The sequence below is a fragment of the Parasteatoda tepidariorum genome, chromosome 10 (assembly GCF_982258835.1).
Source record: "Parasteatoda tepidariorum strain Cologne lab strain chromosome 10, Ptep-v5.0, whole genome shotgun sequence".
Classification (NCBI taxonomy): Eukaryota; Metazoa; Arthropoda; class Arachnida; order Araneae; family Theridiidae; genus Parasteatoda; species Parasteatoda tepidariorum.
The window spans coordinates 78971931-78999917 of record NC_141764.1 but is presented as its reverse complement, the minus strand read 5'-3'; the positions used below and the strand labels follow the sequence as shown (position 1 = coordinate 78999917).

General features: G+C 27.4%; 3 protein-coding genes across 4 annotated transcripts in view; all 3 read right to left on the bottom strand.

Annotated features, from left to right (window-relative positions):
- The window catches only part of LOC107443610 (uncharacterized), a 214997-nt gene that overhangs the window by 144285 nt on the left and 42725 nt on the right, over nucleotides 1-27987 (bottom strand). The gene's annotated exons all lie outside the window — the stretch shown is intronic.
- LOC107443607 (innexin inx2) lies at nucleotides 6223-8446 on the bottom strand. The gene has a single exon (XM_016057531.5). The coding sequence runs from the start codon at nucleotides 8173-8175 to the stop codon at nucleotides 7078-7080; it is 1098 nt and encodes a 365-aa protein (XP_015913017.1). The 5' UTR covers nucleotides 8176-8446; the 3' UTR covers nucleotides 6223-7077.
- LOC107443604 (innexin inx2-like) lies at nucleotides 17780-20559 on the bottom strand. Of its 2 annotated transcripts, none has more exons than XM_016057528.4 (2): nucleotides 19331-20559; nucleotides 17780-18118 (listed from the first exon to the last, which is right to left on the bottom strand). In XM_016057528.4, the coding sequence occupies exons 1-2, from the start codon at nucleotides 20394-20396 to the stop codon at nucleotides 17955-17957; spliced, it is 1230 nt and encodes a 409-aa protein (XP_015913014.3). In that variant the 5' UTR covers nucleotides 20397-20559; the 3' UTR covers nucleotides 17780-17954. The 2 variants fall into 2 exon arrangements, with proteins under 2 accessions (XP_015913014.3, XP_015913015.3); XM_016057529.4 differs by having other exon boundaries at nucleotides 19271-20548.

Genomic DNA, 27987 nt, shown 5'->3' with positions numbered 1-27987 from the left:
TAATCAGAGGTTTCAAAATCATCACTGGTTATAAAAAGTACTAACTCGTGGAGCTCCTTTAACTCTTCCATGGATTCCAAGTGTTTTACAGAATTCCTTTAAGTCTTTTAAGGAATCCAAGGGTTCTGCGGAACTCCTTTAACTCTTTCACGGAATTCAAGGGTTCTGCGGAACTTCTTTTACTTTTCCACAAAATCCTTGGTTTCTGAGGAACTCCTTTAACTCTTCCACGGAATCCTAGGGTTTTGCGGATCTCGTTGAACCCTTTCACGCAATTCTAGAGTTCTGTGGAACTCCTTTAACTCTTCCGTGGAATCCTTGGGTTCTGCGGAACACCGTTTGAGAACCGCTGCCTTAAAGACTTATCAAGGTGGGCAAGTCGCCATAACCCCTTTTGATTGAGGGAACTTATTTTAACGATTTTTAGAAGTTTTATAAGTAGAAAATAGTTGGGGATAATATTCTTAAGATCTGTCCTGGATTATATATAGTTATATAGTTATAGCCATTATAGAAGGCGAGCACTTGTTTTGATAAATTTTGGACTTTTTAATCTCTTAATTTTCTTTCTATTGTAGTTGGGATCTTTTTCTTTTTTTTTTTAACAAAAATTGGTGGAGAATATTTTTTAGTTGTTTTATTTTATTTTCAAATCATACATTTTCATAATTTCAAATAATAACAAGTAGAATTCATAAATCTGTTCTACGTTTTAGTTAGATGGAAACGAATAGTAGTGCCTTTCTTAAAAATACTTGTAGAGTCAATGAAGTAATAATGTGAGTATTATAAAATATATTGTCCGATGTAAATCATAGTTTATAGTAAAATATACTTTCACTTCCTAAATAGCTGATCATCTAATTTTGATTTTTATGATTTTACTGTAATCGAATTCTTTACTTAATCTTAGGGAAAATAATAAAAAAATAAACTCTTGTTGTTCACACAAAATAATTCTAAAGTAAACATCTTTGATAAATTTTATTGAATTTTTTAATTTTATCTCATAAAAATAAAATGAATATCAGACGGATAGTTCCTGAGATCACGTGACGATATAAAGCCTCTAAAACATCTGTAATGTAAAGGTTAAACTGCTCTAACTAAATATGTATTAGTTACTAAATTTACGAAAAACATCATCATTATAACATATTTTGTTACACCTTATGCCATTTAAAAAAAATGTGTTTTTTATTTATTTATTTTTGGACAATTCAGATGACTTTCAATTATTAATGATTAATTTTTAAGCCCTTTTTTTAAAGCCACGTTTAAGCCACGTTTTCAGTCATTGGAACTTACATACATAATCATGCTGTTGACATATTTTTTAAACAATTTCATACGTAATTTCGTATAACTAGTTCAATAACGGTGAAGAAAAATAAAATAAAAAATGTCAGATGTAGAAGAAAAAAAATAACGAATTAATTTTCGATTAAAACATACAATCTCCTTAATTGAGATCGCATTAGTACATTGCTAAGATACCTTCCAAGACAAAATTGTAAAATGTTAAATTTAATTTTTTTTAATTTAGATTTATGTGTGGATTATACACTAAAGCATGGTACACATACAAAAAAGTATGAAAAAAAATATTTTTTTTTAATAAGTAAGGGAGAAAACGGATCGAAAAGATCAAAAATTAACCTTTCTTCAAAATCACATAGCTTTGCTAAAATTTATTCTTTTTTAATTATTCCTGGTTTATAATACTTCTAAAAATTCAACTTAGAAAATAGACTAAGCATTAGGCATAATATTCCTATTTGAATATTTTACAGCAAATATGGAAACTTATTTGATAAAAAAAGGCCAAAATTCTTCATTTATAATACTCATAAAAATTCAACTGAGAGAATAGACTAAGCATTAGGCATAATATTACTATTTAAATATTTTACCACAAATATAGAAACTTATTTGATAAAAAAAGGTCAAAATTCTTGCTTTATAATATTCATAAAAATTCAACGCAGAGAATAGACTAAGCATTAGGCATATTATTAATATTCAGATATTTTACAACAATGATAGAAGCTTATTTGATTAAAAAAAAGCCAAAATTCTTGCTTGATAATACTCGTAAGAATTCAGCTCCGAGAATAGACTAAGCATTAGGCATAATATTACTATTTAGATAATTTACCACAAATATAGAAACTTATTTGATAAAAAAAGGCCAAAATTCTTGCTTTATAATATTCATAAAAATTCAACGCAGAGAATAGATTAAGCATTAGGCATATTATTAATATTCAGATATTTTACAACAAATATAGAAACTTATTTGATAAAAAAGGCTAAAATTTGCCATTGATTATTTTTTATTTTAGCTGTAAAATATAAAATAATAGTTTAATATATTATAGTTAATAGTCCATAGTCTATTTTCTAGACATAAGTATAAAAAACTTTCATGAAAAATTTCAAGTAATTTAACTACATATTTTAGGATATTGCATTTAGAATGAAGGAAAATAACAGAAAAATTAGCCGTGATAAAAATGTCAAGAAGACACAGTTTATCATCTTACTAACTAATATAGATGTTTTCTTAAATCATCATAACTTCTGTTCTATTTGACGTAGAAATAAAAAATCAATCTGGTTGTGAAAGAGTAAGGTCAAAAGTTTTATTTTACAGAAAAATGATATTTTGGTTAAAATCGGCTTGAAGAAGGTAGTCGAGAAGCTGAGACAGAGAAAGTTCAAAACGATTTGCTCGTTGAATTGCAATACACTTCATTATTTTTCAATCGTATTATAATTATCATATTTTTCTTTTCATGAAATATAAAAAATTTAAAGATTCATAAGAAAATAATTGTCTATGTCATTAAATAATTCATAATGGATACGTCTTAACTTGCTCTTTCTAACACCAAAAACCTAAAAATATTTTCATGAAAAGAAAAAACAGAAATCTGCCTTATTAATGAACAAACAAATTTTATAAAAAAAATTGTTAACTTCTAAATTCTAAGTTGTTGGCAAAAACAACATCTAGATATTTCTTCAAAGGGCGTTTTTTTAACATTTCTTCTAAAATCTAAAAAGAAATATCTTTATTTCTCGGAAGCAACGACCTTGGAGTCAAATAAATGATTATTTAATGATATACTTCTTTCATCTTCATCGTAAACATATATATCATATATATCTGACGTAAATGTATATCGGATATAAGAAAAGGGTACGCAGATGGTAGTTTTCCGCAGCAACACTGATACACAAAAGTTAATTTGATAAGAAATACGAATTAATTTAGCTACATAAAGATTTATACTCTGTTGCAAGTTAAGAAAAAATCATTATTCCTATGGAGAGAGCCTATTTACATCTAAGTGTATGCCAAGTTCCCAGCGCGAAAGCATATCAACATCGCCAAATCTTGAAACGACGCCCCATTTTTATTTGCTTTCTTAAATCGTGTGAAATGAGGAAAACAAAACTTATTGAACAATCAATTAACAAGCTATACGAATTAATAAAAATCATATCTAAAAATTGTAACAAATATACGTCTTTCTGTTCGAATTTAAAGAAACTGATGAAAGAACAATAAATATTGTTTCGTGTAGATTATTTTCTTCTACGGTGAAACAAAAATAAAAATTTCTTATGTCGCTTTTGATTTGTTAAGGGCGTGCCAGCATAAAACGCGCCATTTTTAGTGGTCCTATCAAATCCACTGCTCTTGCAACGTCATATAGATGTAACGGTAACGGTGTAATAAGTAACGTGTTCTGGGTGTTGTATACCTAAAATCAATTGTCCAAATTCTTACATCACAGACATCAGTGCTGAATGAAATAATATATTATTAAATGTAGAACACTAATTATTTTGTGTAACGTGTTCTGTGTATCGCATACCTAAAAGCAATTGTTTAAATTCTTACATCACAGACGTTAGTGCTGAATGAAACAACACATTATTAAATACAAAACAGCAATTGTTTTGTGGAACGTGTTAAGACTGTAGCATTCCCAATAAGAACTGTTAATGTTTTAACATGTGAGACTCCAGTGTGCAATGAAATGACGTATTTTTAAATAAACAAAAATTTTTTGCGGAATGTATTCCCATTATTGCATTCCTGAAAACAACTGTCCATGTTCTTTAATAATATATTCTAGTGCAAACATATCTTCAAACTATAGCAATTTCAAGATTCGGTACTTGGCATTTTATTGGTATCAGACATTTCGAGGCTGATTTTATTGAAATATTTTGTTGTAGTTGCAAATGTTAACGATTTTAAAATTTTCTTTTCGTATTTTGTCTTTGGTAATAAATGACGTCACGATAATAAAATAACTAAATAAACAAAATTTATAATTCATAAATGTCTTGTTACTATGTTACCTTAATGTTATCTTCTTTATGTGCATCTCTGTACTATCATTCATTCAGTCTCAATAGTAGTGTACACTCTAAGAAAATTGGCTTAACGTTAAATCACAATGTCTATACCTTGAATCATACTAGAATGCAAATTTGATGCATATTTAATAAGAAGTTAAGAAGAACTATGGTTATAATCCAGTTGAACCATAGTATCGTAAGAAGTAATATAAAGAGATTTTGCATGACGTTTGTCTTGAGTTAAGAGAAACGCAAATCTTACTTTCTACCACGTAGCAATGCTACAATTTGTTGAGAAACATTGTGCCGGCAAACTCCGATAGGGGAAACCCTGACGCTTTTCAAAATCTCTCTAATATGCTTCAAATTAGCAATAGATAGAGGATTCAGCTAATTTGATGGTTTTTTAGCAAGTTCCAAAATTTTCTTACAGGGTAATCTAATAGCATGTAGAGAAATCTACTGTCACCGCCTATATTTTGAAATGTCTTAGCTATTGCGAAGTAAATAAATAAATAATAAAGAACATACGTTACTGGTTGCAAGCTATTTTAAGGAAGTAAAACTTTATCAAAATCACAGGAATGGATTATATAGGTGTTATATAGGTATTATGAGGTTGTAATTAAAAGCATGAAATATCGTGGGATAGTTATGTTAAGTAAAAATACTGAGAAAAGTTAGTCTTTCAGTTTTATCCCACAAGCAAATTAGTTTCATTCTTTTAACACAACATTCGACGTGATTGTCTTAGATAGTAGTGATCGACACGTTGTGGGATCGACATTAACTCATAAATACTAATTTGCGACAGCAAATATGTATAAATTTTAAACACAATTACTGACAGCAGAAGGAAATGATTATATCAAATGATCGTATAGTAGAGCATTTTTAATTTTTCATTTCTCAAATTTAATTTTACCATTAGTTTCCTTTTGTTTACGAAAATAGAGCATGTACTATAAATTTACTGAATCAAAAGTATGAATTGCACATAGTTTTTAAAAAGAAATAAAAAACATAGCTAAAAGTTGACTAGGTTGGAAACTGGCTAGGTCAACACTCCCCTTAAACATTTTGTATTACAGCTTTTTTAATAGAAAGACTGAATAAACACCTAATCTTCTAAAATGTCGAGTTACTGAACCAGTTGTTTAATATTTCTTAATAGTTACAAATCAGGTATTTAGATATTTCAGTCCCTATAAAGTGCACAGAGAGTTTCATAATAATAACCATTGACATAAACTTTTAGAATCTTTGACAAAAATGAAGTAAAAGAAGTACCTATTGGAGATGCAAAATAATAAGGGAAGTAGAAAATATTAAAGCCTGTTTGGTTGCCTGATGAAGTAATGACGTTTTACTGACTACCGCAATTCAAATTTTCTCTTTAAACGACGGCAATCAAACAGGTTCTGATGTTTTCAGTTCCTCCTTTTTTACTTGATATTCATTATATTTCGATGATGTTAATTTTTTCCTTCGCTTATATATAAATTCCCCACTTATAAAGTGAATACTTTTTACTTAAGTTTTGACAAGGATTCTAAAAGTATATGCTGAAGGAAGCAATTATAAAACACCCTTTTCTGAGTTAAAAATAATTCAGTTTTGGAAACAAAAATGTAATACTTTCATTAGAAAAAATTTTTTTTGAATGCAAAAAATTTAAAAAGTTGCAAATCTCAAAAATTCAATTGCTTTATGTAGTTTTAAAATTAGATGCACAAAAATGCAAATACTAAAAAAGTAATATTCTAATATAAGTTTTTAATTATTTTTTATTCATTTTATAAAAAGTATTGAAACCTTTGTTTAAAATAAATAGAATTATCCTAAAGTAATTATTTAATTTATTTTCCAGCAAAATATAAAAAAAGTACACAATATTAAAATATATTTTCAAACTATTAATTTTTAAATCAAGAAAACTATGCTACGAATTAAAATATCTAAATAACTATTAATAATAAACATGCAACAAATAATTCAACAGTAGATAAATTGAAAAAACTAAAGAAAAATTTTATACATAAAAAAACTGTATTTGCGTTGCATTTTCCAACTGTAACTTAATCTCTTCGTATCGCCTATCCTACAATTTATACGAGTTCTCTCAATAATAAATGGTATGATACATAAAGATGTAAACTAACGTGAACTCTCACAAAAGAAAGATTTAGTGGTAAAACATGTTAAGTAAAATTTTTAAAACCCTCTCTCATATAATGTTACGTGAACTTATAAAACCCTTATAACTTTTCATAACATGTTAAGTAAAATTTTGAAACCACTCATGTTGAACAAGTTAAGCAAAATTTAGAAAAAATACAAATTCAACATGTTAAGGAAAATTTAAAAAAAAACTTTAAACATTTACATGGAACATGTTAAGGAAAATTTTGCAAACAATCATATTGAATATATTAAGAACAATTTGAAGAACTCTAAAATATATTTTCAAATTACATAACATACTGTGTTTAGCTCTCAGTGTGGAATATTTATTAATTCTATTTCCAATTTTTTTAACCTAGATGATTTATAGCAGAAACATTATAAACATCTTTCTAATGTTTACTCCTATGGCTAATTTTTGCCCTTAACATGTTCTGCCACTAAATTTTTCAAATAAAATGAAATGCTGTTTCAGTTTCAAAAACTGAAATTACTGCCGAAGTTTAAAAAAAGTTACACCCTTTTCTCATCTGTTAGCGTAAGCGCTAGTTCATGAATAAGTATCTTAAAGTTACAAGGCGTCATGTTCTTGCTCAACAAATTCAGTACAAAATAATCATTTCTGTCGCAGCGGCGCAGGACAACATCCAATTCATGTGGATCAATCTTTTGATTCTTGGCCCTGAGAATATAGAAACGAATTTTCGGCAAGATTATGATGGCTGTTCTGTAAGCCAGCTGAAGAGCACTCAAGACGGTCAAAATTATAAACCAGAACCATAAAAAGATATAAATCTTCTCGTTGAGGATATTGATAGGGATGAGGCACATGGCGTCGTGTTTCTGTACGTCACCAGATGAACCATATCTGTGGAAAGTACACTTGGTCATTCTAGGGAAGACCTTAATCATTGGGTCATATCTCAAAGAATAATCCCACTCCGTAAAAGACAATACTTCTGTGCCATAAGTAGTGAATTCTCCACCAAGAAAGGTATCCATCAAGTAAATCTGTCCCAAAACATTGATGAAGTTCAACAATTCAGCAAGCACAAACATAGACCCATAGAATGTGTGGTAAGACATGTTTTCTTTTAGATAGTACACGAGCAGTTTAGTTTTTGGATTGTTTTCCGCGCATTCTATGGGACTTCCGAATTCCATAACAAGATTCTCAATTTTGTTGTGCTCCGTATTCTTCCATAAGTACCGTGGTACATAAAACAATAATGCTTGCAAGAAGAGTACGAAACAAACCCACTGGTAATAGGCATGGTAGATCCTCTTTTCACCTTTAGTGTACTTTTGTATACCAGGGTAGGGTACCTCCTTACCAACTTCTTTCTTCCAAGCATCTTCTACACTGAAAGTTGTGGTTATCCAACAGTAAGTATCCAACAATTCGTTTGGTATATCATCCTTTGAAATGCAATCAATCGGATCCCCAACATACTGTCGTCCAGTAACTGCAATACTAAATGCTATGAGAATGACTATCGTAATACGATAATGTAGTCGAAATATAAAGTTGTCAACAACGATTACTCTATTCGTATCCTTCACTCTACGAACCTTAAAAAATCCTTTTAAATCACCAAACAGTTTATCCATGGTGCTGTTGTATTGTATACAATAATTTCTGAGCAAAGAGTTTCAAAAATTTCAGTTCGTTATGTCAGTTTGATAGACTTTTAATTATCATTATTTCATTAGAAATACTTACAGTTTATTAATTATTTGATGTTTTGAAGTATATCAGCCACTCCTTAGTCTATAGTTATGCCAGCACTTCAAAAAATTTTTGATTCCTAGAAACTACGACAACTTGTTTGAAGTGTTGATAAAGTTTCTTATCTTAAGTTCTTCTCTTTCAAGAGTCTATTGTATAGATTAGACTTAATTTTTTTTACCTTTTATAAGCAGGTATAAAGTTCACCTGAGCTGATAATTTTGTATCTTTATTTCTGAGCAGATAAATTACAAAAAAACTTTTTATACTGACATCTTTTAGAGCCAGAAAAAGAAGTAAATTCTATCACACTATATATTAATAAATAAAAGGTCTAAAGTTAATAATCTCATTATAGAGTTATCCTTCTTGGAAAAATTTGTTAAATTTATTTTTAATAAAAACAATAAGTAGTTTATCTTATCTAATAAACATTCTTTAAAAGATTATTCTTAGATAATTTATTATTATTTGAGTAATACTTTTTACGATGACTCACTATCAAAACAATTTTCTAAATCGTAGCGCTGGAAGTTTAGAAGATAAACAATAACTAACGGTTGTGTTTAAAAATATACAATTATTACAACGGTGAAATTTATTATTCCTATAGACATAGAAAAATATTTTATTTGCATCAGATAAATAAATAAAAATATTTAAAATAATTTAAGTGTAAAATTATCATAAGAATAATTACGTATAAAAACATTTGAAGTATTTACTATTTATTGAACAATTTTAAATTTTGTCGAATTATATTTTTGGTTAAAGTTAATCAAAAAATAAAAATATTTTTCTAATCAGGCAAAAAAATAAAAAACAGTTCAGTGTTTATGTGAGTTATATAAATTTTTTTATGTTCTTTACCATTCTGACTCAACTTGTTACTGAAAAGCATATATCGTTTTTTCAAGGAATATGAGAGCAATTAATTATCGACAATGTCAACCTTCATCTATCAAATGGTACCTCCAGATAGAATCAAGTTATCATGTCTTATATACTAGTGATTCGGTATTTAATATTTATAGTGGTAGTTTCGCCACATTACTTCCCTTCCAGAATTTTATCTGGGATAGAAATTCGATGAACGGATACCACTAGTTGATTCATGCTGTTTATTAATTTGCAACATTTTTGTTCATTATATTTTTTTCTTTCATAGCATTTCGCTCATTAATTTTTTTCCCTTCATTTTTGTTAGTAGCATTACGGTCATTTTTTCCCTTCGTTTTTGTTTATAGTGTTTCGCTCATTTTTTTTCTTCATTTTTGTTTATAGCATTTCGCTCATTTCCCCCCTTCATTTTTGTTTATAGTGTTTCGCTCATTTTTTTCCCTTCATTTTTGTTTATAGCTTTTCACTCATTTTTTTTCCCTTCAACATTATTTATCCACCGGGAGACTTTATTTACTTCATCGGATTCTTTTTTTCTTTGAGCAGTAAGCAAATCAACTGTTTAATATGGACAATCCATCAATGTTGGCAAGTTCATATCACGTCCGGGTCACAGTTGAGGGGAATTAATTATCGACTAAGTCAACCTTCATCTATCAAAAGGTACCTCCAGACAGAATCAAGTTAACATGTCTTATATACTAGTGATTCGGTATTTAATATTTATAGTGGTAGTTACGACACAAATGGACCTGTTACTTTTAAAACTCTTAAAAGAGGCAGACATACAGCACTAGATTACCCACCCTAAAATACTAATTTCTTAGCCATTTTGTTTTAAAATTTTAAGAAAAAAGAAAAAGGAGTACTTTTTTCCTTATCCAATAAATTCTTTATCAATCGCTTTTTATAAAAAGCGTTATACTGTAGAAAAATGTACGATCATCAAAAATTTCTTAAGAACAAAATTACAAGAATAAGCAGTCATTGAAATACTACGTAAGCGCCTAAGACCGGGGGTTGTATTTTGGTCATTTTTGTAGACCTCAGGAAAAGTATGAGCAATGTTTACTTAAAACACCATTATCCTCTTATTTTTCTTTTAAAAAAATTAAAGGCAAATGAAAGCAACAACAAAGAAAAACTTTGAAGAAACATTACATATGGAAAAGTTATATAGAGGAAAGAAAGTGGGGAAAAATTTTCGAAAAGAAGATTAAGTGGTTAAGAGTTGTGGCCATAAAAGCAAAACACAAAAGAAAATTCTACTTAAGATTTCATATTATAAATCCGAAAGTAGATTTTGTTTTTCTGAATGTAATTCCAAAAAAGGAATACTGTAGTTAAAATTAGAGCAAAAAACAAAGGATTGATGCAATTCTCATACGTAAGCATGGGAGGGTATTGTTGTAACTCTCTTACGTAAGCATGGGAGGAGATTAATGATTTTGCTTATATATATAATGATTTGCTTATATTAAGGAGGAGAGGGGACCCGAAATCGCCAAAAACTTGCTGTGGCAATATTTGAACAACCCTTAAACCGAGAAATTTAAAGCCGAAAAATCAATCAAAAAACCAATATAACGAGTCAAAATTTTTTCTAAGGAAAATAATAGCTATGAATAAAAATTACAATCTAGGACACTAGAATCGAGATTGTGTAGTGCATGAGATACAATGAAATATTTATAAATGTTAATTTTTAATCAATCTGAATTCAATTAATTATTTATGTTGTTTTTTTCACTCAAGTTTGTTTTCAATGGCTCTAACTGTAAAGTAGACCAGTGACGTTGCCTATGTCTAGCCACCACCGTTGTAAATGGAATATTTTAAAAATTACACCTGAACTAACATTCTCTCTTATTTGTTTTATGGTTGCAAAGTGAGGTCATTCGTTTCAGGTAGAAGTTATAAATAGAGTTTTATTTTTTATTTCGTGCTTCTTGTTAGTATTAATATAATTATCATTATATTCGTATTAATGTAATTATAATTATCTATATAATTATCGCCATATATGCGAACGTTACTTTTGAAAAGTAACAAATGAAAATAAAATTACTTAATGTAATGTTTTGCGCGGAAAGTTCAGTTTCTAAAGAGTAGCCAATAAAAAAATTGAGTTAAAAAATAGTGAATTAAAAGATAACGAATTAAAAGATAACGAATTAAAAGATAACGAGTTAAAAAATAACGTGCAAAAAATGCAAGTTAAAAAACAAATGTAATTTTCGTTCCAAAAAAAAAAAAAAAAAATAGGAACTACCGTAAACTGTTATTAAATTTTTGAATAAAAATCTTAATCTTTAATAATTTCGAGGGATTATTTATTTGATTTTCACGCGTTGACCCCGGACAAGGAAAATAAAAATTATTTTAACGAATACAATAATAATTTGCCTTTCATACTTTGGAAGGAAAAAAATTATTTTTAGTAAAATTTTTTATTTTTAAACACTGTATTGATGATGTTTTCTATAATCTTTATCTATAATCAATCATTATTTGTTTTTACTATTATTCATAAAATTATACTATAGGAAAAGCCGCTCACCTCGAAAACTTAAAAACTATCAATTGAATAAAAAATATCTTACAAGTGACTTCGCAATAAAAAAAAGCCAATTCTTTTTTTTTCTTTCTAATAATCAGAAGTCAAGCTAAGAAAAACAGAAAAAACGGTGATATCAAGAACTGCCAATCTTAGATAAGAATTCTTTGAAACAAATCCCTCAAAGTAATTGCTTTCTGCCAATCTTTCGCTTAAAAATGTATACTACGTTTGTTTTTGTTTGATGAGTATAACTTGTGAATAAAAGAATAATTTAAAATACAGTAGAATCTCGATCTAACGACTCTCGTTAGACTGGACAAAAACGTCGTAAATAACGGGACATTGTTATATCGGGGTCTTAAAAATTTCCATGAAAAATAAAATTTAAATGCGTAATTTTTAATTAAAATTTGTTAAATACGATCTGAAATTTAAATAAAATATTGTTTAGCAAAGAAAAAAAAAATTTTTGATTCGAAAGTCATCACATTACGAATACTTCAAAAGTAAGTATCCGTTCTGAAATGCTGTCAGTATTCTGCTGGGTCGTCTGTTATCCTTATTCACGGGTCGGAATTCATCTGTAATAATGAGAAAATTTTCATTTTGTGTAAAATTCATCTGCAAAAAAATTACAGTTTTTTTTAAATATGTAGATCACGTATTGCTTTGTTAACTCAGTTGTGTTCAAATAAGGGCGAAATTTTATTTTTTAATGCAATACAAAGACTTTTTTTTAACCAGAAGAAGAGTGCAAATTTCAATCGGGTATACGTCGACTTCAAATGCAAAGTTTCAAGAAAATTTTCAATTTTCGACTCTCAATATTGGCAATAACGGGAATGAGAATTTATTATAATGTTGTATAATGTGAGATCTATTTGAAACTGGTTTCATATTAATAAGTAAGCCACAATTTGTTTTAAAAATGCTAATTTATGTCAAGAAAGAATGAAAGAAGACTTATTTAGCTTAAAACACGCTAAGTTCAGAGAATTTTTATCGCTTACAATAAATTTAAAGAGTAAGAACGTTTTTTAGTTTTAAAATTTGTTTGCTTGAATGCGGAATAAGTAGATGACGCCACCGATTCATTTGTAAATTTTGCTAAAACTTTGAATTGCATGAATACACGATTTCTCATTCTGAAACTAATAAACACAGTAACTTAGTAAAAATTATTATTTAAAAACAGTTGTAGAGTAAATTATTTTCTTTGTAAACGAAGAAAATTCTCATAGTTCAAAAATTCTCACATTTTTGAAATAAATCGTTCTCATTCAATCAATGCTTATTATATTTTTTGTGAAAGAGATTTTTCAAACAGATAGAATTTTCCAACTGCTTTTTTCTTGGACCTAATATCTTTATAAAAATAAAAAAGAATTAAATTTGCATACACAGCCTAAATAAGAAAATTTGAAATTTAATTAATATAATGTACTCTGAATAATAATTTAATGTGCGTTTATATTCTAAATAATATCATGTAGATGGCAGCACACAAGGCGATATTTTAAATTAAAATGCAGAATAAGTTTTAAAATAAATATTATCAAAAAGTAAAGCTGTTATGATTAAGAATATTGTTTTTGAAATATTTCATGTGGAATTTAATGCTTTCTTTTGAGAAAAAATTCTATCCAAAATAAGAATAGCTATTTTCTGTAATTATTTTTTATTTAGAATAACGTTTAATAGATGTCACTACCAGATCAAACTCAATAGAAGAGGAATAAAAACATAAGAAATTTTTATTGCTCAAATTGCTTTTGATTAACTTTAAACAAAAAATAATGTTAAATTGCTTGGATACTAAATCAGAGTTACTATAATTTCTTTTTTAAAAAAATGTACATAATTATTTCGAACAATTAACTGATGCAACAATTCTTCCTAGCATACTGCAAAGTTTGATATATAACTTTTAATTTTTAAAAATTTTATTTTGTAAATACCTTATATATCTTAAGAAATGAGATCATTTGCAGAAGGAATAATTAAAATTTTTTTATAAAATCTATATTAAATTGATTAGCTTTTAAAAATTTAGATCTACATATTTTGTTAGTTATACATGGCAGTTATTTATTATAAATTTATTTTTTACAAATATCGATACACTATAGAACAATTAAAAAACTTCTGAATATATTTATTTCACCATTGAACACCTTAATTTGTTATGCATACAAACCTCTTATTCCATAAAAACCCTGATTAAATTTCTTTCATTGTCAACTCATACAGTCATTTCGATTAACTTTGAATACTATTTAACTAATTAAGTGAAACTTTAATAGTATAGTCTATTTAATAGTATAGATAATTTTCGGTCAACTTATGAAACGAGGGTTGAACAAGAGAATTTGAACAATACAAAGAAAGTATGATGAAAAGAGAGTGGGAACCAGACAGCGAAATCTCTAGGGTAAATCGGGCACATCATAAGGATTAAGAATTGTATAAGAGTCAAATTAGAAGCAAAAACTTTTAATTATGATTAAAATTCTGATAACGAACCAATTTAAGTGCCATTTTCGACATTAATCATTGGAAACTAAGATAATTTAGATCGCAAGAAGAAAAAGTTCATAATAGGGGAAGCACTCCTAGCGGCGTAGGATAACATTTCCAGTTCCTAAGCAATTCTTTACCCCTATGATGTGCCTTACCTGCCTTACTAGTTTTGCCATCTTATTCGCTGTATAGCATTCAACAACACTCCTAAATAAATGTTACTTATTTTAGTGGTCAACATGCAAGGTAGACAGGTGGTCAAATTAGAAAGATTTTGCTCACCTTTTTTACAGGTAGTGAACTTTACATGTTTCTATGTTGAAAAACATTAAGACCATCGATTTTTAAAAACCAATTAAAGGAAAAAAGTATTGATTTAATTGTCATTAAGAGAGTGTAGTGTCATTAAGAGAGTTAATAATATCGAAAGTTATTAAGGTATTTCTTTTTCTTTAGTTTTATTATTTTATTTCTTTGTTTCTTTTTTTTATTTGTTTATTAATATTGTGTATTTCAGGAAACCTGAAATGCTGAAAAAGTTACTATTAGTGAACATTTTAAAATTTTTATTTTTTCAATAATCTAAAGTCAATAAAATAAAAAAATATAAAATAACTATGCTGTTTTAACACAAAATAACTTTTATGTTTAGATTTGCTAGCAATGCAGTGACTTTTTAATTGTTTGCTGGCCCAACACAAAGAATATATTCACATAAGGCACACAGACATTACACATTCACCGTGTGCACACACAGATGCCACACAATGATTGTAAACTAATTGAACTAGGAATTACTGTTCATTTTCTTATATACATAATATTTTCTGATTAATTTTCTATTGCTATATTCCTTCTTTTATTCGTTTTTCTTTACCTTTTTTTTTACAACGAATTTAGATTCCAAACAGTGGTGTGCAGAAAGGGACAAGGGGGTCCGTCCTCAAGCCAAAGAAGAGGTGGGGGACATCTAATCGACAAAAGATTTAAATCTATTACTACTTATGTTATTGAACTAAATGTTTTAACTGATAACCATTTGGCTTAAGCAAAATATTTTATGAATGATAAAATATAATTTTCACACAAACATAATTAAGAAGTTTCAGATCCTTAAAATTTGAATATTCTTTGCATTTAATTAAAATCAATTATCTTAAAAATATTTTCCTCTTATATAACATATATATATATATATACACATACGCATCTATACAATGACGATACTATAAAAAGCGAGTAAGTTACATAAGTCGCGACATTAAATAGATAAATTGTTATTTCCATAAAACTTTTTTTTTTACATAAAATTAAAAGTTTTTTTTAAAAAAATAAAATTGGTCTCAATTCACTTCAATCTTCTAAAATATTTGAGCAGCAAAAGTATTTACCCAATTATAAATGCCTGTTTGGAATGTGTTTTTATCTCACCAGTGAAAAATTTAAAACTCACTTCAGATTTAATACCAGCTCGACTGAATTCTCTAACTTAATTTCATCCTAGCATATTTTCACATAGAAATGGAATAACAAAGTTAAGAAATTCGCTATTAAATAACTCATTAAGTTAAATGGTCTAGAATTAAAAGTTATACTATTTCAACCGTTAATAAACTTCTGTTCTTTACTAAAATAACCGCATACAATTTGAATTGTGGCTCAACTCAATTAAATTGAACATAAATCAGAAGATAATGAATTTTAATTTACAGTCAGTTGCTTCCCGTGAGCTTCTAATTATACCCTTAAATGACCTTCGGTACAGCATATTTTCAGAGATTTATATAAGGAAGCCCTAAATGACAATGCGAAGTTAATACTTTTGATTGTAAATAGGAAGTATGATTAATCGAGTTCAACTGTTATAGGACCATAAAAGCAGATACATAAAACAGAAAAATAAGAACGTCCTTTTTAATTAATGAACTATAAACCAGATGATCGTTCGTTTTATAGTTTAAATGACGCCATTTTTACACCCGAACAAGGCCTTTTTTATTGGAAATTTTAAAAATTGATTTTTTTTTCTCGCACAAATTCTGTTAACAAAGAATTTATGCGAAGGACTGCTGTGTTAGTAAAAAGCATATTCGAAATTTAAACGTTAAAAGAATGAAAATTAAGCTAATAAATAGAATTATTTAAAAATTATCGGTCTGAAATTATTCTTCCTTCCTTCCTTTCTTTGAATACTCCCCATTTTCCTAATAGAACTGTTTTTAGAACTTTATGAAATCGTTTATGACATTTGTTGTATAAATTTTTGTATCAAATAATTTTGAAGCATCGGTTTAAAAAAAATTCTCGTTTATCTTTTGTATTTGTTTATAACGTTTATTTTTTAAATTTTATATTTTAATTTTTATTTATAATGTTCAGTTTAATTTTTAGTTGATTCTTTTTAACTGCTATGTTAGTAAAAATCATATTCAAAATTGAAACATTAAAAGGACAAAAATTAAACTAATAAATTGAATTATTTAAAAATTATCGTCCTCAAATCATTCTTTCTTCCTTCCTTTCTTTGAATACTCCCCATTTTCAGAATAGAGATTTTTTTAAAACTTCATGCACCCGCTTATGACAATTGCTATATCAATTTTTGTATCAAATAATTTTGAAGCATCGGTTAAAAAAATTCTTGTAAATATTTCATATTTATTTATAACACTTATTTTTTTAATTTTTATTTCTAATGTTGACTTTATTTTAAGTTGGTTTCTTTTTGAATATTTAAATAACTTGAGTCCTTTTTTTGTATTTTTTTTTTGTATCTGATATTATCATTTGTGCTTAGTTTTTACATCATTAATCTCTACAAACACGAAAAGCTCTCATTCTCTCGGATGTAAAATGATGTAAGGTTGTTAGTGTTACGAATTACATGTCGAGAAAAAATTATGTGATACACAAGGTTTACTTAAGTATATTTTAACAATGTTAAAGTGGAGGAAAATAGGTTCAAAGTGCAGTTACTAAAAATTGCGGCTAAATGTGTCTTATAGAAAAAATGCATTTGCAACAAAAGTTTAAAATTGAAATGCTGAAAATTATTCCAAAAAACTACCTTTTATAGAATCGTTTTCTCAAAGCATTATGTTCTTTCTCCCGCTCTAAATTATTCCTTTTAGTCTACAGATTAGTACTTAACAATAAATTACTTTATTGATAATGTCCCTAGCAATATATTGTAAATTGAGAAAATTTGCAGTATCAATTTTAACACTTTTCTTAGATTAAATGCGAAGGTATAGTTGGCTTGTGATTTACTATTAGTTTATAACAATCTTAAATTACTTTTTATTGAAAAATTTACTGCACAAATTTTTTTTAATTTTTTATTGTAAAACTTATTATTATAAAAACCGAAAATTTCGTCAATTAAAAAAAATCTATATAACTCCTCATGAGGATATTTCACCAATGAATTGCTTTTATGTTGAACAAATACATGTGCATAAATATATAAATTATGACAAAATAAACAAGTATTAAAGACTATCGTAACAACATGAAAAAAATATTTATTTTGTTATTAAAGTTCAAGAGAGAATCATTAACTCTTCGATGCAATTATCAAGTAAAAAAATGCTTATATAAATAAACTTTTTCTATTATAAGTCTCCGTTTAAAAAGGAAAACGATAATTTTTTATTAAGGAAAGTTCTTATTGTTTATCGATTAAATATCATCTTCATCGGATGCATAAAGTTCTTGAAACTCTCTTGATGTCAAATCCACGAAAACATCATATGGATCCCATTCTGGTTCCAAAATTATTCCTTCGGCGTCACTCCCCTTTCGAGATGATTTTTTCCCAATTCCTCTCAAAATGTTTGGTTTACCTTTGATTAAAACAAAACTTTAAAAAAGACATTTAATTGTTATTTGTTGACAGACAAAATGAATTTCAAAGAAAGCTGTAGACACATTTTTTGAATTGCATGGAACTTTATTTTTGAGCAAATTTAACACTTCCTAACGAGAATTACACTTAGATTATAGCAGGAATTAATGAACTTTGCAATACAAACAGACACGATATTTTACTTGTAGCCTAGCTTTTATTTAATATTTTGAACAAGTATATAATATTCTGAAAGACGAAAATAGCACACAATCTCTAAAACATTTACAAAGTTGCACAAATGCTTAAAAATTAACCTTCTTAAAATCCTTTTTAATTTAACTGTTTGTAAAATTAACCAACTAACAAAAATTTTTAATCTAAATTATTGTAAAATTAACTGAATAAGAATTATTTTAAATCTAGTAAATTGTGAAACTAACTGACAAAGAGCAAATTTAAATCTAAATATTTGTAAAGTTAATCTATAACATTGTTTTAAATCAATATTTAATCGATTAATAATAGTTTTAAATCAGTTTTGTTTGTTCTTTTCAATATTGTGCAGATAAAGAATGGATTTAACTTAATGGTGGGTCAAAATAATTTAAAAATATTTTTTTTATCGGCCTACAAATTTTTTTTATATTTTCTGGTAGTTATTATTATCTATATTTCCATAAGTATATTTTTTTGGTATTTGCTATCTCATGTTATGCTTCACTAATATTAATAATATTAAAAAATTCAAGAAATATTTTCCATTTAAGCACTTTAAGAGACTATAAATATTAGCACTTTTAAGTATCAATAATAATTCGCAAATACTGAATTTGTTAAAATTATGAATAATATTAAGCTATTATTATGATGTCTATATATTATCGGATGTTCGTATATTTAAAAATTCTTATTTGTTAAAGATTTTGAAAATGAAGTCAATCACAGTTCAGTTTATATTTAATGGCAGTAAACGATAAACAGATTTATTAGTGATATTTGGCACTTCAAAATAATCTCATAGACATTTTTAGATAAATAGCACTGATAGAAGTTTTTGTTAATGATTAATTGTTTTCTTTTTATTTAAAATTGAACAATAAGCTTGTTAAAAAATAAATAATAATTAAAATATTAATTTATTTCTTACTTTAAAAAAATTAAGTTAAGCTTTTATAATCATCTATTTTCGTGTTTAGCATTTTCTCACCTTCTCTTAATTCTTCAGCGAATTCGTGCATTAATTCTTTAAAAAATACTGAATCAATGTTCTTGCTAAGTAAATAAAGCACAAACCAGTCTCCTAATTTCACGTGTTTCATCACTGTGTTTAAATCTTTTCTATCTATTATTCCACATTTTTGCGTAAGCATATATGAGCGCGACGCTGGCCATACAATCAATACGAATCGGAACACTAAAACAATGCCTGACAGTACAGCGAGAATGATGAACCAGAACCACAAAAATATGTAGATTTTTTCGTTGAGTATGTTAATTGGCAGGATGCACAAAGCATCATGCCTTTGTATATCTCCAGAAGATCCATATCGATGGAACGTGCATTTTGTCATACGTGGAAACACTTTTACCATCGGATCCGTTCGGTATTCTTGATCGGTGTTCGAAAACGAGATGACATCGAACCCAAATGTACTGAACTGACCTCCAAACAGCGTGTCCATCAGAAATATTTGAGCTACCACGTTCAAAAAGTTGTAGATTTCGAGCATTATGAACGATGTAATGTATCCTCCATGACTGTCAAGGTGTGTTTTCAAATATCCAACGAGCAAAAACTTGCAGAGTGTTACGTCTTCAGGTTTCAAAACTGGACAATTTAGACCCATGACCAGTGTCCTGCATTTACCGCTATCGAAGAATTTCCACATGTATCTCGGCAGATAAAACAGACACGATTGCAAAAACAGCGCAAAGCACACCCACTGATAATACGAATGGTACTTTTTAGTCTCTCCTGGAGTGTACTTGTCTATACCAGGATGGGGTACTTCAACACCAACCTTTTTATACCAGGCATCAGGTAATGTGAAAGTAGAATGTACCCAGCAATAAGTTTCTAGAACGTTTTCCGGAATATCATCGCTTTGAATGCAATCTATGGGATCACCTAAATATTGACGGCAGCTGACTAGTATACTGAATCCAACCAAAACCAGTACAGTGAACCTGTAGTGAAGCCTAAATATATTGTTGTCATTCTGAATACTGTCGACTTTGATGAAGTCTTTGAGATCGTTGAAGATTTCGAACATTTTGTCCTATTCAAATTTGGGCACTGCAAGTTCACGGTTATGGGTTAGACCAGTGTGATTTAGTTCTAAGGTGGAAGTCTGTCTGTCATAGTCATGAAGTGAAGGGTTACGGTTGAAGCGTAATACTTCGGTTGCCAGACCCAGTGCAAAAGAAATTAATATTAAGGACTCATCCCCATTTGAATCGGAGACGATGAGTTTTCGACACTGATTTGTTAGTGTTTTGTTTTTGTTCTTTTGTCTTCCAATCATGGTGAGGCACTAAATCATACTGCTTTTTATGACTTCGACAGTAATTGTTCTGCGCTGAATTTGGTATGCAAAAGGAAGAGAGGAAGAAAAGATTTTATTTTAATAAATAAGAGACTTAAGCTCATTGAAATGGAGAAAATAAATAGAGACAAAAAATATTTTTCCAAACTAGAAGGGAATATGACCCAACTTGTACCAGTCTAATGTGTATTTAACGTATGTGTATTCAGTGTTGTAATAATAATTTAAGATAAAATACAATAATCGGATTAAATATTTTCTTTTAAAGGCGGGCAGTGGGTGTTTTAAATCTTAAAACTGAAGACTTTCATTTTTATTATTATATCTATTTAAAATATGATATATATCGATGTAATATATGATATATATCAATGTAAAAATATAATAAATATAAAAGTATGTATAAACCTAATTAAAAGCTTATATAACATAAAATTTGAAGTATGTATAAAAATAAAATCGTTTATAATATTATTAACACTAGAGATATTACTTAATACAATTATTCAATATCATTTAATTGAAAATGGCCCTTTCATTGAATACTTTTCAAAGTTTAATTTTTTAAATTTTTGGTCACAAATAAGTTTATAAATAATATTACCTAAAATGACTCCTACATTTAAAATTTCAAAACAGTTTATTTTTAAATAATAGTCTTTTTTAATAAAATTTCATGAAAAATGTAATTTTTTTAGCATTGTAAATACATATTTTTTAAATGATAGCAAACAATAGTTATTCTAAATCGCATTTTTGTGATCAAACTTTAAAAAAAAAAAATTTTAGTATGAGTTACTTTTTAAATTAGGTGTCATTAAAATTTTTTTTTTATTTATATGTTCATCACTATCTAATATTTTTTAATAACTTGGTGCATTAAATAAGTATATTAGATTATGCTTAGATAACATAATGGATTAGATGCAGAAAATTATATTTTTAGCGTCGTAAAATAATAATAATAATTTCCTTTAAACAAAAAAAAATTTACAGAGAGAAAAAATTTTTAATGATGTACCTATGTGTTTGAAATTTAATAAATTCTAACCAGCAAAAACAAAAAGTAAGCGAAATGTTACATAAAAATTTGTATCAGGGCATTTTATTTCCGACTGTTACATAATTTTAAACGTATAAACTTTCATAAGAAGATTGATAAACCTAAAAATTCAGCTCTCCTCAACTCTTTTACTATAGAGGCAAATTATTGAAATTTAACTATTGTTTAGAACTAGCACAATCCTAAAGTTTTTAATATGAAAGACAGTATCTAGTGTTATGAATTACAAAATAAATAAGTGAAAAAAGAAAAAAACGTTACGCTGAACCGCGGTAGCTCAAGGGAGAGTGTGCGTCTTTCGGCGTGCGGATTTTGTTCAATGAATTTGGAATTTTAATCCTCCATATGTAAGGAGTAGGGGTTGTCTCAATTTGGAAAGTTTGGCCCAATTAGTTTAGTCAGGATATTTATTGTCGAAAGTGTGGGTTCCTTGACGTTAATTTTACTTATGTGCATATTTCTCTTTGCATATTTCTTTCTTTTTTCTTTTTTTGCATATATCTCTGAAAGCTTTTAAACTAATAATAAAATTTTTTCTACACAGAATGAGCAAATTTTTTCATCCAAAGATAATTCTATTTTGAAAATAATTTGTAACAATTATTTTTTCACTTATTATTATTATTTTTTATTATTATTTTTTTATTATTATTATTTTTTATTATTATTAATTTTATTATTATTATTTTTTTTTGCTTTATTTAGTTGTTTAGTCAGGACATTTATTGTCGAAAGCTTGGGCCCCTACTTAACGTTAATTTTTCTTCTTTGCATTTTTCGCTATATCTCTGAAACCTCTTAAACGAATAAAAAAATTTTTTTATGCAGATTGAGAAAATTTCTTCATTCAAAGATGATTCAATTTTAAAAAAAATTTTTAACATTTTTTTATCAATATTATTTTTATTATTATTATTATTATTATTTATCATTATTATTTTTTATTATTATTATTTTTATTATTATTACCTTCACTATTTTTTATTATTATTATTTTTATTATTATTATCTTTACTATTATTATTTTTTAGTACTTTATTTAATAGTTTAGTCAGGAGATTTATTGTCGAAAGTTTGGGCCCCTTAACTTTAATTTTACTTATTGGCATGTTTCTCTTTGCATATATCTTTGAAAGCTTATCTTTTGTGCATAGATCTCTGAAAGCTTTTAAGCGAATAAAAACTTTTTTCATACAGAGATCTATCGACAAAGACTACTCACTTCTGCCCAGCTTATGCTCTCTCTAGTTATTTCAGTTTCCGCTTATAAAAGCGCTATATGTTGAGCCATCTCAGCTAGATTTGGCATGTGACATTTTTAGCGGCAATCATTGGTCGATTTTCTAGCGTTGCCATTCGGGGAGTTGTAATGAGGCTTTTTTTTAACGCGGTGTAAGAGAAATATATATATAGATTAGATTCCTCGAGAAAGACAAACGCTAGCAAGAGCCAATCTAAGGCTATTCTATGAAGAACTTCTGCTTTCAACATTTTACCAATTAAAGCTGTCTGTGCTAACTACTTCCATCAATTTATGTTTTGTAGAACAAAAATAGAGAAAATAAAAAGGTCATCAGTACTTTGTTATAAAAGGAACAACAAAAATAATTTTAAATAGTTGACAAGAAAATGGATGTATATTGTTTATATTTGCCACTTAAAAATTAAAATTCCACGGCAAATTCAAATTCTTCCACGGGCCGGATAAAACCTTCTGGCGGGCCACAGTTGACCCGCTGGCCGTAGTTTGCCCATCCCTGGTTTAGATCAATAGTTTGTACAAATATTTCAAGAATTCTTCTGATTGATAAAATATTTACTTTTATACTTTTTATAAGTTAATCCTTTGTTATCCACTAAAATGTACTTTTTTTTGTTTTATGATACAATGAATAATCACGCAAGATTTTCGTGTCAACGGAGTCGAATCAAATTTTTTTGCGTGATTACATATTGAAATTAAGCATAGAATGATGCAACCCTGATCTAGAACGAATATCAAAAATAAAAATTTCAATAACGTATAAAATTTGGGATGACTTCCAAAATACATGTACTAAACTCGTTAAACTTAACGAACCTTAGTAAATGTGTAAATAAAAGATTCATTTTTTCTTCTCATTGTAATAAAATACAACCCAAAATCAAGGTTTAGAATGAAAACAATAGATCCAGTCACGGGAAAAAAACTAATGCCATGGTAATACTAGTTTATTCCGTAACCGTAACTAAAGCAGCTAAATTCTGCTGCCATATTCTTTCGTAAAAAGAACGATTATACTTCAGTATTCTATTTTATCGGTCGTGACTCCGAAAATTTATGCGCTTTATTCATGGAAAACGAACCATCGGTGTTCTTTTAATAAGTTACATTTCATTCGTAACAACGTATTGTTTGCATCTTTTTCCTTGTTTATTTTGATTTCATGCATTTCGTTTTTTTTTTTTCTTTTTCTTTTTTTTTCGTTACAGTTTTTGTTCCTTTTCGTCTGTTTTGCTCTTTGATATTTCGTATAAATACTGTGAATAATCAATGTAACTTGGTTATTAGCGACATGGCTTTAAAACTATTGGTAATTGAACTTTTCTGGAATAATTTCGCAACCAAAATAGGCTAAAGGTTTACATATAAACTTTTGAAAAACAGAAACTTTTGAATATTAACTATAATGAAGAGGAACTATAATGGTAGCAATCACAGCCTAAATATTCCAAATCGCGTAATTTACTTCAACTTTATATTTTTGATTAAAAAAGAAGAATAAATGGAAAATTATGCAGTCAATACTGTATAATGTTTCCATTTATCCTATTTATTTATCTAAAATATTAAGGTGAAGTGAATAGTTTGAAGCAAGGCACATAATTTAATTTATAATTAAATTATACAGTACCAAATATAAGAAGGGTTACGTGCATTTGAAATGGATAAAAAAGAGCATATTTCTTTGTTTTTAAAAATACAATAAGATAATTACATTATTTAAACTTTTAGAAAGTAAAAGAACAACATTTGAAATTTTTTATATGAATATAAATTTTACCTTGAAATTAAAAAAGTCCGTTTAACCTTTGAAGCCCGTTTAATTTCTTATTTATACTATTAAAACAAATTAAAACTCGAACTCGCAATAAAATATTTCATATGATATAAAAGGCAGTTTTAAGTCTATTTTTTTTTTCAATTTCTTGCTCTCAATAAAAATACTTTTGTTTCGATATTTAAAATTAAGTAAAAGTATATATTATTTGTTTTGTTTATTTTTGCATGAGATATGGTGAAAGATGCTTTTCTTATCAAAATATTTTGGTACAACTTTTCCCAGTTTGTGACAATTACCTCTCTTCATATTTTATTACTATATTTCTGCACTTGCGTTAACTCATTTTCGTATATGTGAAGGCGAAATCAAAATTTATTTCACTTGCCGACTAACTAGAGCATCCACATTTTTCTAAAACTCTGTGCCTGATGACAATGCTGATATCAATCGTTTTCTGATACTACAAGCGTTAAATTGTTAAATAATCGTCTATTAAATTTCCAAACACTTTCAGAGTTTTTAGACAGTTCAATCCCCCACTGAAAATCTATTTCTGTTAACAAATAAAAGTTTCAATGTTTTCTGACCACTACAAACAGAACTTGCCAAAATGAAATCCATCGTCAATTTTAATTTTGAACACTTTACAAGTAGCAAGTATAAACTGTTAAGTGGATCTCTGAGTTGGTTGACAATAAAAAGCTCGAACATTTCGTATTGCTTCGAACAGAATTTATTGCCTCATTTTCGACAAATAGAACTAATTAATTTCTAATAATAGACCAACATTTTTCAAGCTAGTAAGCTCAGACTTCAACTTAGACAATTACAAGTAACGCATCCGTTTACTGAATACTGCGAGCAAAAATTATCAGCACTTTTATCATCATTGAAATTTTGACCACTTTCTGACAGAAACTAACAGACTAAAAGAAAGAGTAAAAATGAAATCAAATCTCTGCGCTTGTTCCTCAACCGTTTTCTGAATGCTTCATGCTAAAGTTATCACCATTTAACGTCAACCGAAATTTTGACCACATAACAAAGAAAAATTTAAAAAAACTACGTTTTTTAAGAAATGAGAAAATAGTTTTATATTCGTGAGATCCTGAAAAGAAAAACGTAGGGGGCATCAGTTAACTCATAAATTTCTATCACCGCTGAAACTTCTTGCGACACCTTTCAAAAGTATTACTCCTTACGTTTTTCGTTTTAGGTCTTATACAAAAATAAAACTATTTTCTCATCTTAAGTCACCTTGAAAATAATGGAAGTTGTTGACTATACAAGTTACTAGATACTACAAGCAAAAGTTATCACCATTCATCTTCAATTCAAATTTCGACCACATAGCAAAGGGACAGAAAAAAATAGGAACTAAGTCTTTTAAGTAGACTAAAAATGAGAAGATAATTTTATATTCGTGGGACCTAAAACGAAAAACGTGAAGTGCATCACTCCCGTAACAAATTTTCATCACCACCGAAAGTTCCTTTGATGTCTTTCAAAAGTATGACGCCCTACGTTTTTCGTTTTAGGTCTAACAAAAATAAAACAATTTTCTCATTTTCAATCAACTTGAAAAACGCAGGTTTCAAATTTGTTTATTGTATTTTATTAGTTTTATAAGTTTAATACTGGATGAATAACACCGCATAAAATAGCGGGATGCAGGAATAATGAATCAATTCTATCTGTAAAAATCTATTAAAGTGATAATTATTCATTTTACTTACAGACCTTGATACAGAAGGTTGTAAACCTCACCGCGAAAACTCAAGTTCCCACCTATGCGGTGATGGTTTTTTGCGGAAATTATATAATCACTCCTTTCATTTTAAGAAATGACTCATTAGTGGTAAAGACATTTAAAATTCTTTCATTTTTGAATCATTTGTCTGAGTATATGATAGGTTAACGTCCTACACCTCCCACGAAAAATATTCAAAACCACTCTTTATTAGTTTAATTTTCTTCTGTGGTTAGAAATGTTCTAGGAGTTTAAAATATTTTTAGCATATATTTTTTAGTATTAATTTAAAAATAATTTATAGTTACTTACAACCTTATTAAAAAACGTATTAATTTACGATTATCATACAACAATTTATTTACTTTTTAACTCATTAGAAATTTATAATTTTCAATAAATTGTTCTAATTTATTTCAAGAAATGAAATCATTAAAGTCGTTGTTTATAAAAACGATTAAATCAAAAATTTCAATTAAGAAGTGATTGAATTAACATAACTAAATATTTTTTTTCAAATTAGACTAATTAATATTGTTGCAAATATAAGAATGTTCAACAACTAAATTATGAAATTTTATTTAAAAAAAATTAAAAATTTTTGTAAAAGAATGACATAAATATTTTTTTGTTCTTGATTGATTAGTATTTTTTATATTTTACAGTGTAAAAACTGTCAATTTATTCAAGTTACCTATTTTAATTATATCAAAAACTAAATTTTATTCATAATAAGAAAATAAGATAATTTTCAGTAATGAATCAGGCGAAATAAAGACAAATTTAAAGAAGTATTTTAGAACGGGAACTAACTTTTAACGTATAATCATTAGACATCGAAACCGTTGACAGAAATTGAAAGAAGATTTTCCCCATAAAATAGCCGAATTTGTTGATAAGCGGGAGGATCAAATTTGTGCTTTTCATTAAAAAAATTTAGAAATTTTTTTAAAACGTTTTTTTTTTTAAAATACATGTTTTTTTTAAATTTTGTGCTGTTATTTCATTTAAAAATGTATAGAAATATTCTCTACAAATTTCCTATCAGATAATTTAAAAAACAAATTACAATTTTTAACAAAAATTGATGTTTTTAATTTTATGTAACTTAAATTATTTTACTTTAATTTTACAGTCTGATTTTCTTTTAAATGAAAACATTCATACATTAATTTATTTTTAGTAATATTTGCTGTTAGCATTTCAAATTTTTTATAAAATATAAAATAGTATACTTTCAATTTTATTATTCATTAAAATTACAATATTTCTTTTCTATTCTTTTACTACTTTATTAATCAAAATAAGCTTTTATTATTTTATTTTTTTATCTTATGCTTTGAAGTATTTTATTTTCATTTAATTTTTTTATACTATGTACTAACATATAAACGTATTTTTCGTAGTTCTCCGAATACAAATTAAGTAAAACATCTGAAACAAGTATATTATAAATTATAT